The sequence below is a fragment of the Apis cerana genome, linkage group LG1, assembly GCF_029169275.1.
Source record: "Apis cerana isolate GH-2021 linkage group LG1, AcerK_1.0, whole genome shotgun sequence".
Taxonomy (NCBI): Eukaryota; Metazoa; Arthropoda; class Insecta; order Hymenoptera; family Apidae; genus Apis; species Apis cerana.
Window position 1 is genome coordinate 1,808,707 of NC_083852.1, and position 14,557 is coordinate 1,823,263.

The 14,557-nt window shown below is 25.9% G+C and overlaps 2 protein-coding genes and 1 long non-coding RNA gene across 5 annotated transcripts in view; 1 reads left to right on the top strand and 2 right to left on the bottom strand.

Annotated features, from left to right (window-relative positions):
* The window catches only part of LOC107992741 (glycogen-binding subunit 76A), a 123,807-nt gene that overhangs the window by 89,093 nt on the left and 20,157 nt on the right, over window positions 1-14,557 (top strand). The window lies entirely within an intron of this gene.
* The window catches only part of LOC107992743 (heparan sulfate 2-O-sulfotransferase pipe), a 51,338-nt gene that overhangs the window by 7,600 nt on the left and 29,181 nt on the right, over window positions 1-14,557 (bottom strand). For 2 of the 3 annotated variants that reach the window (XM_028664304.2, XM_062083986.1), the window contains exon 4: window positions 4,896-4,969. In XM_028664304.2, the coding sequence (XP_028520105.1) occupies window positions 4,896-4,969 (74 nt within the window). The remainder of the gene's footprint in view (window positions 1-4,895; window positions 4,970-14,557) is intronic. The other variant, XM_028664305.2, reaches the window with a different exon arrangement.
* On the bottom strand, window positions 6,421-11,146 carry LOC133667196 (uncharacterized). The gene is made up of 4 exons (XR_009832453.1): window positions 9,169-11,146; window positions 8,440-8,687; window positions 7,945-8,281; window positions 6,421-7,615 (listed from the first exon to the last, which is right to left on the bottom strand). It is a non-coding gene; the product is annotated as an uncharacterized LOC133667196 (long non-coding RNA).

Genomic DNA, 14,557 nt, shown 5'->3' on the forward strand with positions numbered 1-14,557 from the left:
AATATTATTATTTATAATATTTTATTATTTTATTATTTATTATTTTATTTTATTATTGAATTTCGATTATAATAAGTTTATATATATATGCTTATGCTTCCACAACTTCTATAATTTAAATTCATGTTCATGTTTTTTCTTCTCAAAAATCAAAAACCATTTGGGTTCAAAAGACTCTAATTGACTAATCAAAAGTTAGAAACATTTTCCACTGCCATTAAGACTGAAAACAATATTATAAATCAATATATAAATTCTTAAAAGAATTATTTTAAAAAATTATTTTATTAAAAATTTATATTATTTATATTATTTTAAAAAATTATTTTAAAATAATATTTTATAAAGAAAAATCCATATTCGTATTAGTTTTATTATTAAATTGCAGATATTTATATATTTTTCATATACAAAAATGTACATGATATATCAAAAGATATATATAATACCTAAAATGTAACGCGAATCATAATATTTAAAAAATAATTCAAATCTCTATCTAAATCTCTTTTCTATTTTCAAAAATAAAAAAATAAATATATTCGCATATAATCATTAATAATATAAGATCACCTACAATTTAAGAAACAATTTGCAAAATAATTTGAACTAAGTCCAACCATACTACCATAACCTCTTAACTTTATTTCACACCACGGAATAGATCAGTTGGATGATTAAAATTCAAATAACGAAGCTGAATTGGCATTCGTCGATTAGATTTTCGTTGCTTTTAGCTCATGAGACAATGCAAGTTTGTGACGAGTATTTTACCGTTTCTCAGGTGCGTGTTACACATATAACGGGTGGATTCAAAATAAGGCCGACTGCTATAACGGATAACAACACGAATCGCTTGGTTTTCAATGTTTTTCCAACGACCACCGCCGTGATTACTCTTCTTGCACATCTTGTCGCCCGCATCCTGCACCGTCACCGCATTTCGTTCCGATTCTCATCATAAATGGTGATGGAACTACGTTAACTTTATAGAATTTCGTTATTTTTATTATATTTCTTTCATGTTATTATTTATTAGTTGGTTGAAATATTATTTGTAATAAGTTCGTTGATGTTTCTTTATAAGAACATTAAATGACGAAATAATATAAATAATTCATTTTTAGTTTTAAATAAGACATCTTGTGTCTTTTAATTGAAATAACATCGAAAAATTTCGATATAATAATTATTAAAGAAAATTTTAGATAAAAATTAAATAGTTTCAAAAAAGTATTTTAAATAATTTATATTTTTTTTTGTAAGTGTAGACGTAGAGAATACGTGAAGATCAATTTTGTTCATCTATATTTTCAATTTATATCACAATATTAAATTATAATTGTTTTAATTGAAATGAAACTTGTAGTTTAGTAAAAATACTTTGAGAAATATAATGTAATGGATAATTATTCTGGCGATTTATTTCAGAAACTTAGGCATCTTCTGCAATAATTAAGAAACATGCACTTAAAAGCAACTTGCTTTAGTAATTATTTCAGGGAGGTCATAAAGGAAACGGATGTGTGTAGCACTATTTATGTTTTAAAAACTAGCTCTTTCGTTTATAACCGTACAAAGACAGTTCATTAAGTAACTATTACAAATTGTATAGCACTTACTTCTACACGGTATTCTGATACATAGATTCTTTAAAGGGTGAACGAACTTTTCATATATGAACTTGAAACATGTGAATAAATATTTAGAAATATGCTAAATAGATAAAATGTTCGGAATAAATTAAATTTAGAAATAAATTTTAATAACATAAAAATATTTTCTGATAAAATAATTCAGATTCTGTTAAATCGAAATTCATATTAAAATAATAATTAAAAAAACTTAATCTAACCTAAACATGTTCAAGACAAAAAATAAGAATGAAAAGATGAAAAATGAAAAATGAAAAAAATTTTTTTACATATCGACTTTTCTTTTGTATCTTGAATTTTATTGCACTATTAACTATTTTTTTTATTCAAAATCAATATTATTTTTTGATTTCAAATATATCAAGATGATTGTCTGTGATTCACTTTGTATGCACAATAAATACAAACATTTATTATCTTTTTCACAAAATAAATCATATATCCTGGAAAATCATCGAAGCAAAGAAACTCGACTTCTATTTTCTAACATTATCGATGTTCTGACAAGAATATAGAAAGAAAAAAGTAATAAATGTCTTCGATACTATATCGATCATATCGATACTTCTTGCTCGAACATATGATCTGTTCCACTTGTTTCGCTTGATCGCGGCATAAAGCCGCGTTTCCATGATCCGCTAGCAGTCGAAGGATCATCACAGGCAGTCTCTATTTCTATGCGTTATCCGATTAAGGATTTTCCGCGTATTCTCGTTAATGCGAACTAGATCCTAAATCTTTCTAGTGAATATCGAGAGTTTGGTTGAAATATAAAATTAATGGAAAGAATATGAAAAAATTTTTGATTTGAAATCTTTTGAAAATCACGATTGGAAATATTTTATATGATTAAGTTGATTTTTTAATTTTGTTTTAAATGATATAAAATTTACGAAATTTATTTGAAAAAACTGTAGGATAATTAAAAAACAAACTTGGATTAAAATTTAGTATTTGAAGAATTAATATATAAAAACTATAAATTTTTTAAGGTTTATTAAATTCTACTAATCAATATTATTATAAAATATATTACATATTTTGTTTTTGTTTCTTCATATATAAGACTAAAATCATGTATACATTACATACCTAAAATACATATAAATATAAGTTAAAAATTATTTCTATTTATGTTTCTGTTAAATTATATTTAACTTTACAATATTGTATTAAATATTAATAAAAAAAAATAATATGTATCATACTATAAAATTATAGAATCTCCAATCCATTTGAGTTATTATTCCATTATTAGTTTATCGACAACACATTTCACAACAATATTCCTATCAAAACATATATCTAACAATAAATTTTGGCAAAAATATAAAAAATTATAGAAAACATAAAATCCAGATTTAAATTCAAACATAAAACAATTGCATAAAAATATTTTTCAATGTCTATTTTTGAATTTCACGATTTCATCTCTATTATGTAAACTAATATATTCCTAACCTGTAAACTCACGAACGATTTTGATACGAAACTGATATGAAATGTATAGAATGAGATTCCCAAGAAAATCTTTTTTCTTAGATAAAGTTAGATAAAGTGTTGGTAACTTGGAATAAACTTCCTGAGGGGAAGTTGAGCCATCTGTCTGCTTGGTTGATCGGTCAACGTACTCTTCGACAATGCTCACTGTTTATTCGATAGACATCGCGTATATACGTAGATATATGCGTACATGTCAGATAGAATCTAAACATCTAATGACGATCCATTATGCACTGGATTCCGAGAATTATTTCACAGAGATATGAATAATATTTTCAGCGATTCAATGGAATTAGTTGTTGCTGGTTGGAATAAAATATTAAAAAACATTTTCAAAGAAGACGAGACGATTCAAAAAAGAAGAAACGTATTGATCTCTCTAAAGATAGATTATGTAAAATTTGAATTATGTATAAGTGGATTTCCAATAAAATCTTGCAAAGGATTTGTTTTGAAGAAAGAATTGTTGGAAATTTAAAATGTTAGTATTGAATAACAAAATGCTTTAATCAGATTTAAATTATCAAATAAATGATTATTATTACTATAAAATATATATATAAAATTAGATTTAAAATTAGATTTAAAAAATTTTAGAAAACAAGATTTAAGTTCTTAATAAAATAGATTTAAAAAAAAAAAAATTAAATAATAATAAAAATAGAAAAGTAGGCAAATCTTATTTCATCTAATCTTATTTAAACACTTTCAAAATTTCTACTTGATATTACATATTGATATAAAAATACGATATGATTGCTTTTATATGATAATTGAAATTGCGTACAAGAAAAAGCGGAATTAAAACATGGCAACCAATTATTGTATTTTAAACCCTTCTTTTTCTCAATTTTGAATAGTAGATAGGTATTTTAAAATTCGAAAGTTTCGAAATTTGTAAAATTTCCGTATCCCATATTTAAAAATTAGATTTTGATCCAATTAAATTTTATTACTAAAAAATTCTGCATAAAAACGAATAAAAAAACTTTAACAAATATTTTTTGAATTGAAGCTACCGTTTCTATACAGATTTCGTTCCAATTTTCACCCATCTTTAATCACTTTAGTTCAATGTTGAAATTATCATTAACCTGATTTAGATACGCATCATCAAAATCAATTGCAACCTGATTTCTGGATTTTAACATTGCACACACGTCTTATCAATCGTGGAGAATTATTCTCACATTGGGGGAAAGAAAAAAAAAAGAAATAAAATACAAGAAGGTCGCTTTGGAAATGGAAGCAAATTGAAAAAGAAGAAAAAGAAGAAGACGAAGAAGAAGAAGAAGAAAAAGAAAAAAAGATCGAAAAAGATTTCAGTGTCGAGCAGGATTTTAATTAACGAGTTGGTGCATAATGAGGGAAGTGATACTGGACGATGTTGTCGAGAAGCATACTAATTGCAATTTAGTGCATCCCGTGTTTCTTCTTCTTCAATTTCCTCCCGATTATGCCTCTTATTAATCTTCTTACACGAACGTTTTTATTCGTGAACTAATTTATTTCAACTAATTTATTTGAATGTTTTTCTTTTCATAACTGATGAATAGTTATTTGCAAGGTAAGTTTGATAGTGATAAATAATGTGAATATTTATTTAAAAAGTTAATTTTTTATAAAAATTATTATATATACAATGAAAAATAAATATATGTTTTACCTTTTAAATATCATAATTATGTTTTCAGTTTTTAGTTTAATCAATAATAATTTCTACACGAATTCCCATACCTTTATTGCAAAGATACGATGTCTGTTTGGATAATGGACGATTCCACTTGGACTAGAATCAGTTTGCACTCCTTCTGGAACGAGAAATAGAATTTATGTTGGTACAAAATAATTGAAAAATAATTGAAAGAAAAATATATAGAATAAAGAACCAATACTGATATTTCAATAAAATTAATAGAAGATCATTGTTTATTATAAAATATATAAAGGTAAATGATCTTTTGTGCGAACAGTTCATAATTTTTCAAATCATCTTTGTTTTTCTTGCAAAGATAAAAGTTACGACCGCTTTTACGACTGTTTCAAAAAAATATTAAGTATGCTTGGGTAATGCAACCATATTTTCAGCCTTTATTGCCACAGGTTTAAACGAGGTATAAACTATTAATAGATTATTTTCAGTTCGACACTTTAAACAAGTCATTTTACGATCTATATATATTCAATTATATCATAAATTACTACAATATTATTATTATTACATATTTTTTAGAGACTCTTAAAAAATATAATTTTAAAATTTCTTCCAATTTCTAAAAAATAAAAATCTCGAATAATCTTTTTCAAAACAAAAAATATAATGCACATAATCATTACAGTATGTATCTTTATTAAGCATGAAAGACTAAAAACTCACTGAAAAGAAATGCAGCAAAGAGATGAAAAATTGAATCTTCTACTCTTTTATTTTTTAAATCCATAAAAGATAAAGATGATGAAATTTGAAGGTTCACATTCCATTATTACTATTGATCTTAATCGAATATAATTATTATTAAATTAAATAAATTAAAAAAAAAATCGACAAGTTAATCAACATTCACCAGGAAGAATCTGGTTGATATTTCTAGGGAAGACTTTCTCCTCTTCATAAGAAATCATGTGTTATGGTTTATGATCAAAGGTCAAACACTTCAGATTTGATTATTGAAATGAAAATCGCAAATCTGGTGTAAATATGAAAGTTAAACGAGTTTCACTTCTTCCTAGTTTTTCGTAATCAGTGTCTTCGAACTCGTCCCAATCATTTTCACACGGGAGTTCAAATAACATGGAAGTTAAAATAGTGCAAAGCATAAATGTCGAAAGTATTTGAAATATCTTTTTTCTCTCTTCTTTTTATGTAACGTTTTGATATTAAACTTTCAACAGGAGATTTGTACACCTTTGCACGTTCATTTTTCAATGATTAAAAATGCATTAATAATCCGTTCTCTCTTCCAATTTGAAGGTTAAGAGGGGGAAACGAAGCAACAATTCGATTCTATGATTTTTTTTTCTTTTTTTGTTAATTTAAATTTATTAGAATCAAGTGATATAAATCGTAATATTACGATCATAGAGAAAGCAGATATTAAAATTATGTGTAAGAAATATTTATTTAAATTGTAAGAAAAAAAAATTTATATTTATAGATAAATATAAATTGAAAGGAATTGGTTACAACTTCTGACATGCATGATTCAGGGTTAAATTTCTTTTTCCTAGGAATGAAGAAGGCTTGATTTACGCAACTGTATAATTTTATATTTTTCATTATCTTTGAAAAAATTTTATTAATATTTATAATTTATATTTATAATTTTACAACATAATGGAATGATAATGGATGAATATAATTAAATGAAAACATTAAAATTATTTATATAATTATTTTCTTAATAAATGTAAAATATTTACATTTATCTAATTTTCCATTTATATAATACGAAAAGGATAAATATCTACTTCAAAAAAAAATCAAATTTACAACAGATTAGCTCATTGATAAAATTTGTATAAACATAATGCATAATACGTAATTTCTATTCACAACTTATATGTATTTCCTAATTAATTGCACTAACTCTTAAATTAAACTCGTTAATTAGTCTCGATCAATCGATTCAACAGAGACCCTTAACCTGTATTTAAATGATCTCCTTCTATTCTAAAACGATTACCATGAACAGTTGTAAAAAGTTTCTATTTACAAAACGAGTCTCTCTAGCAATCGGGTTATAAGTAGTAAGTTATTAGCTACTAGCTATCAGCTAATGTAACATTGAATCGTGATGAAGACATTATAAGACAGAAACGTAAAACACGATGCAATGTGTATCTCTGTCGATACTGTTCGACATGATAATACCGATCGGGAGCAATGTTAGTCGAAGCTCGTTTTTGATCAGTTTTATTTCCATCGAACGAACACGTGAAACTGAAACTATTACAAATGAATTATTTGATGAAAAATGCATTAGAAATTTCGATCAAAAAGGAATTGATTAATTTTATATTAATACTTAAAATTTTTCACAACGTTCCAATTTTATTTCAATGCGAATGATGCGCATTTGTCATAAAATCCTCAAAGAGAATCCAGTAATAAAAAGATTTTGGAATTGGGAATAAAAATAAGATAAAAAGATAGAAAAAAAAAAAAAAGAAATGCCATTAGCACTTTTTTTTAATACATCGAAAATCGGATTAACGATGGTGGTGATTAAGAGGTCGGCAAGATTCTTGGCCAAGATCAATGATCTTCCGAGGTGCAATCGAAGGCCCTCGAGGTTGCCGTCGATCATCTAGAAAGTTGCCGCTCCCATCGTTACAAAAAGAAATAAAATGGGAGATGGATCGAAACAAGAATCAACGTCTCCTCGCTTTTTTCTTTCTTGTAAACTGGCTGTTTTTGTATCATCGTACTTGGAATACGTAACATTTTTGTCATCTCCCTGAAATTTATTTATTTTTCTTAAGACATGAAATAGATTATAAATTACAGTAGAATTCTATTTATATATGTAAAAGTCGACAAAGAATGAGAAATTTATATGATTATTTATATATGATAGGTTCATATAGTAAGAATCCACTATTTTTAAATTTTTGTTCAAATAACTAAAATTTTTGTTCGAATAAATGGATATTTAGTCATCTTATCTTTTGGATTATATAAAATGTTAAAATATTTAATACGTATCTTTGAAGAATTAATCGTGGAGGTCAAAACAAACATGAAAGTTGGTATAGAAAAATTTCGATTAAGATTTGTTGAGTTTACCTTAGATGAAGCAAGATAAAAATAGAGTATACGGTATTATAGACAAAGGAATCTCACTCTCCCTTCATCTCTTATTTACATTCAATAGCGTACAAAAAATTTAAAAAAGATATCCAATGGTAGATATTAATTTAATAAGTAGAAAAACTTGTAAAATGTAATGGAATCCAAAATATGTATATTAATGACAACTTATAAAATCGAATTTTTATTCAAAAAGAAAATAGAAAATTTGTACGATTTGTAGTTTCACTTAGTTATATCGATGAAAATTTCGTTTCAATAAATAGTTCTATTTTAATTATTTTATAGCGTTTCTTCGAATTCTAATTGATTTCTGAAATAAATAAAAATGTTGCCACAAGTTAAATTTAAAATTAATGATAATCAATATTGATATCATAAATAGAAATTTAATTATCAAAATCAATTCGTTATAATAACTTTAATATATTTTATACAATAATTAATTATACAATAATTTCATTTTATTACCTTAATCCTGTATTTAATCGTGCAATCTAATTGTATTTCTTCTTCTTATAAAAATAGGAAGTAAGAATTTCAATCTACTGTTTCTATCTTCAGACTTCATTACGATCTAAACACTTATTCTTTCACTGTATATTTATAAGAACTTTAATACACAATATATGAGAATTAAATTACACATTTCATTATTTCAATTTCGCATCAACTTAGAACGAATATCTTTTTTTCTCAAAGAACATAATACACTTCCTCTAAAAATAAAAGAAAGCCATTGCAATCGAATATATCAATATTTTAAGATTTCATCATTCTTTATTATTACATATTATTTTTTTAAAGATAATATATTCCACAATAATTGGAATACATTATCTTTATTAATTAATTAATTAATTAATATATGAATGTTTTTATTTTCTTTTTTTTTTTTGCTATTCTTCTTTCTTAATCTTCAATTCTTTCTTCATAAACATTAAATAAATAGTCATAAAATAATAATATTCTATCTCTTTCTCTCTCACGTGCACGTAACGAATAAATCAATTTTTCAAATCAGAATTTTTTAATCATTATCTTTAATTTCTATAAAATTTAATTTTTCTAAAATTATAAAATTAACAAAACATAATACGTAAATAATAATATTCTTTAAATCATAAAATTCAAATATAATAAAATTCAAATATTCTCATTTCACGCAAATAATAACAATAATATTTAATTATTACATACATCACAAATCATACATTACGATATAACAAACAACTTTCATCGATTCGATGACGAACAGTTATTAAAATTCGAAAAAATAAAACATAACCTCTATCATAATCTTGCATCTTCGCCATGGGTGTTTTCATCGAACGGTTAATTTCGATTCCGTTAATTGCGAGGATAGAGTTGCAACATGAAGTTGGTCAGCTTTCATGGCCTCAAGTATGGCAGCAATTGGTTATCGAATTAAATCGATCTCGGTCGAGACCGGTAACGACCTCTCGATCTTTGTTGAAAGATAATTAGACAGATTTAATCGTGCGAAACGCAGAATTTTGAGAAATTATAGTGGTCATTAAAGAAAAATATTTTATGATTTAATTAAAGGTGGCTTGAATTGGTTTTGCTTACGCGAAGGATCCTCTCTTTTTTGCTTTCTCCTTCGTTGGATCAACCATTCACCGATCATTGAAAATTAGCACTTTCCCATGAGGTATCTAGATCTCTAGTTTCCTGATTAATAGGCTTGTAAGATATTTTTATTTATTATTATGAATTTTTTATTTCTTTTCTTTTTTTAAACTGTATCAATTATATATTTTTTTTGTCAAAAATTTTATTACTAGAAAATTACAGAAAATTACTAGAAATAAAAATTGAAATATCTAAAATTTTAAATATTAACACACGTTAAGAATATAAATTACAAATTCAATTACATTAGCAAACACATTGTAGCAAACACATTTTTGCTACAATAAAAAATCATCGCAACAATAATAAATGTAAAATTGATTTAACATTTTTCGAAAAAGATTTACGAACCTGGTTACGTTAAATAAATTACATCACGCCAATAGACTACTGAACCAAGTCACAGATCGTGCAGGATACGAAGAATGCATTAACAATTTCCTGTTTAACCTTGCTACATACTCCTTGTTACAATCGATTAACCTTTCGTTGAGATCTCCTTTACGCAATATATACATAAGTGAGTAATTACGGAAAAAAGATTGGGAAGGCAATTATCATTTTCCCACTTATCGAAGTGAAAGATTACCTTCCGTCGGTTATGAAAATTACTGATGTTACGGATATTACTGGTTTCGCTGTGTTATCCTTTTAATTGCCACTGCTTTACCATTTAATTATATACATTTTAATCGTGGTTCATCTCGCAGAAAATTTTTTATTCTCTACTCATTTATTATTTTTAATATAATTAAAAATTGATATTTGTTTTTAAATAATTTTTATATTTTATAAAATTATATTATATAAGTTTCTATTTATTATTTTTTTTCGTAAAATGCATTAATTATTTAAGCAAAAAAAAATTTTTGCTAGTTCACGCTTATGAATAATTGTATGTTGCTATCATTTTTATTCCTTAATAACTCTTTAATTTTATAAATAAATTTTATCTTTTTTTGAAAAAAGATATTATCTTGAATTATTTCACTTTCAATTCTTTGTATATATATATATTATTTATATATATTAATTATATATATATATATATGTAGAGTGTCAAAAATATATAAATAACATTTATTATTAAATTGCTGTTGAGTTAGATAATTTTTAATAGATTAATTTCTTTTGTATAAAAACAAATTTTCTATTTCTATTATAACATATAAAAAAAATTATAATCTATAATTCACGTGCCGTAGATATCTGTGCTAGATCTATCAAATAAATTGATCATTATTCTCCAACGAACCATTTTTATTCTAGTTTCACAAGAAAGTTACAACATCAATTTCTAAATCTTATCCAATAAAAAAGAAATTTACTCACTGCAAAAGAGATAAAAATATCTTCATCAAGATTTCATTCAACAAAATCTCTCACGAAGTCGATAAAGTTACGTGTTACTATATACTTTATTCGTAACGGAGTAAAATATTTTCTGGAAATATTGGCGGCACTCACGGCACAAACGAAGACTCTCATAAATTAAGACAGAAAGTGCTAAATATCGAGAAACTCTTACCGATTCCAGTAGATTAGATCAGCTCGTGATCAGACTTAACTTGCACGACCATGAAATGTTTCACGTTCTTCTTCGAGAGATTGGAACAGATCGATTAATGATAAAAATTCTTGGAATTCGATACGACTGGTCATGGATCTTACGTATGAAAGCACGTTTCCTTTGAAATTTTATGGATGGACAGACATGCCTAGAAATACGTATAAAATGTTACTCCTTTCGAACACATTTTGTTGTATGTTCTTATACATTACACGGGAGAAAAAATTAACGAGACTTAAATTTTATCGATTTTCTTACATGTTCTTTTAGATTGGTTTAGTTGAGAGGCTCGAAATTGAAAAGTTGAAAAACTTAATAGATTTCAAGATGTAATATCAACTTATAGATTCTCATATAAGGATATATATCTAATATATATCATTATAGATATCTATTTTAAGGATACTTATTTTAAAAATCGAAAATTAATTCAAAAAATTCAAAATTCTTTTCCCATCTTGAAGTACCATTAATTTTTCTTTTCTTTACAATCACAAATATTCTGGAAAACATGAAAATTTTTTAATTATAAAAATATCATATCTTCTCTTTCCTGCAATTTAGAAATTTTAAATTATCAACAATATTAAATTTTAATTGATTCTTCTCTCATCTTGAATTTCCATTTTTCTTTTACACAACTATTTTAGAAAACGTAGAAATTCTTTACTAAAAATTTCTCAGTCTCTTTTCTACTTAACTTCCAACAACTTAAGAATTTCATATGCTAAATATAAATTCTCATCGTGACTCAACACCATTAGACAAGCAATTAAATATCCCTTCATCAAAAAATATTAATCTTGGAAATGCATCCTGCATCCTCTAAACTCAACGTTTCATTTTTTTATCACAAACAACGATCGATCCTTGGCATTAATTATTTCAGCGATATTTTTCTCATGATCTCTCACCTTCCACAACCACATTCTATTCTCGAACCACCTTGAAATCTTCGATCTTGAGATCAATCCACGACGAAGAAACGAGATGTTAGAAACGAAGGACGTGTTATTTCGATCATGATGACGAATAATCGAGGACACATTATTCATTATCATCGATATATAAACGAATAAATACTGTTTTTTTTTTCCGATCGAGAGAACTCGCCGTTTCGAACGACACAAATGGGAGGATCGATGCTCGACGCCCACGCCATCGTGAGTTCGAGCACGGCTACCAACCTATCTCGCTGCTGAATCCGTATCTGTATCGGTCACGAAACTTCCTGTCACGATTAAGGTCGACGCCGATCGATGCAAAGGGTCAGCCACCGTGTGCGAACGACGAACAATGAACTTTAATTAGAGAAGAAGACGATATTTGTTCGATTTTGTTTAAGTTAATTTCAATTATTGTAACAATTGATTATTTTTTTGTCGGATAATATATGCGCAAACATCTTTATTCTTTTTTGAGATAAAATCTTGAATATATGAATATTAAAAACATCGAGGTAATTTATCAAGATTAATTATTTTAATAAAGAATTATTTTAAATAAAAAAAAATTAGAGAGATACAATAGTCCAATTTTTTTTAAAAATAATAAAAAAAGAATGTTAACTTGTATCTATTCAATATTCCATTATTATTATTTAATTTTAATATAGTATAGATATATCTTATTATCTATCAAATTTGCAAACAAATATTCTAATAAATAAATTCAACACGAAATCTTTGATACTTTTTATATTTTTTCCAAATTTTTGAATGATAATGTATTCACAATTATAAAAACAAAACTGAAAGAACCTAACCTATGAAGGCACGTCAATTGAAAGGGACGGATTGAAAACAACGAAACGCGAAAGTGGCTCCTGCCGTTCGTATTGTTCCCGTTCAATGCTAATCAGGTGCGGCTCGAGATGTGCAAACTACATTGGCGGATTTCCATAACGGCGACGGAAGTCCCTTTAAACGGATGTGGGCGAGCGCGCGCCAATTCAAAGCGGAAGAAATCGAAAAAATGGAAAACGTTCATTGTTCCAACCATGGAGGGAAAGAAGGGACGATAATCGTTCGAGTGAATGGCCAAGAGAATCGCCGGTTAACAATATCCTCGCAATCACGACGCTTTTGTTTGATAGACCAATAATAGGCGATTAAACGATTTTGGACAGAGATATCACTTGTGCATCGTCGACGAGATATCTCAATTATTATATTTGTTAGATATTTTGAATAAAATATTCTACGTTTTTTTTCTATTTCAGATTTTTATGACAAAATGACTATAAACAAAATTTCAAATGCGTTTGGTGCCTAGAATCGAATATCAATCATTTTATAATCATTGAACTAAAATTTTGATTATAAAATATTCTGAACTTAACTTTTTTATTCCAAATTTTGAATATGTAACGAAAAATATTTTAGCTTTTGTTCTTCTGTGTTTAAAACAATGAATATCACTGTAAATTTTTGTGATATTAGTGTTTTGAACAAAATATCTTGTTTCCTTTCTTTTAATACTTACAATTGGATGTTACTGGATTTAATATGCCGTATCATTTTGCAAAAATCTTGCTTGATACAATTCCAATCTCATAAAACAAGAGAAAATTAAAACATTTTTAATTCTTTCAACGAAGAAATTCCCGTAGAATCATTGTAAATAATGTTAGGAAAATAGAATCGTTTATTTTAGAGAAACTACAAACAAAACGCGAGAAAGCTTATTATCGACGATGTAAAAGCACTTTTATGATATATTGTTTAAATTTTCGCGTTGAATCGATTGCCTTTTATCTATCAAGAAAGTTGTAAATTTTTCCAGAGCATATTTACAAATTCGTTTACGCATAAAAGTATTTTCTCTTTCGTTCTTGTCTTTATATTAAATTGTCCACAAGTTTCACTTTTGAAAAGTGAAAATATTTACCATGAAAATTCTAATTATAACATGTAATATAGTTTTTCAAAGAAAAATGATAAACAACTTGATGAAATATTTTTAATTTCGATAATTATTTACAAAAATGTATCATCTTAACAACTCTTGAATAAACAATGACAACTTGAATAACATCTTGAATAAACATCTCTTTTAATTTAACTTAATTTAAAATGTGTCTGAATGTTAAGAACAAGTGCTTTTTTTTTTAATTTAACAACGATTACCAACTAAAATTTTTCCAATACTATTTAATATGATGACGTTAATAATATATATTGAAAATATTATCGAGATCCCAAGATGGGTAATTAAGTATTTATCTATAAATATTAATGTTATGATTAAATATATCATTTGCATCAATTTTTGATCAATTTTTCACAAAATATAAAAAAATGACAACGTTACGTGAATTATCCTGTACACAATCACCAATTCATTTAAAAAAAAGATACGCAT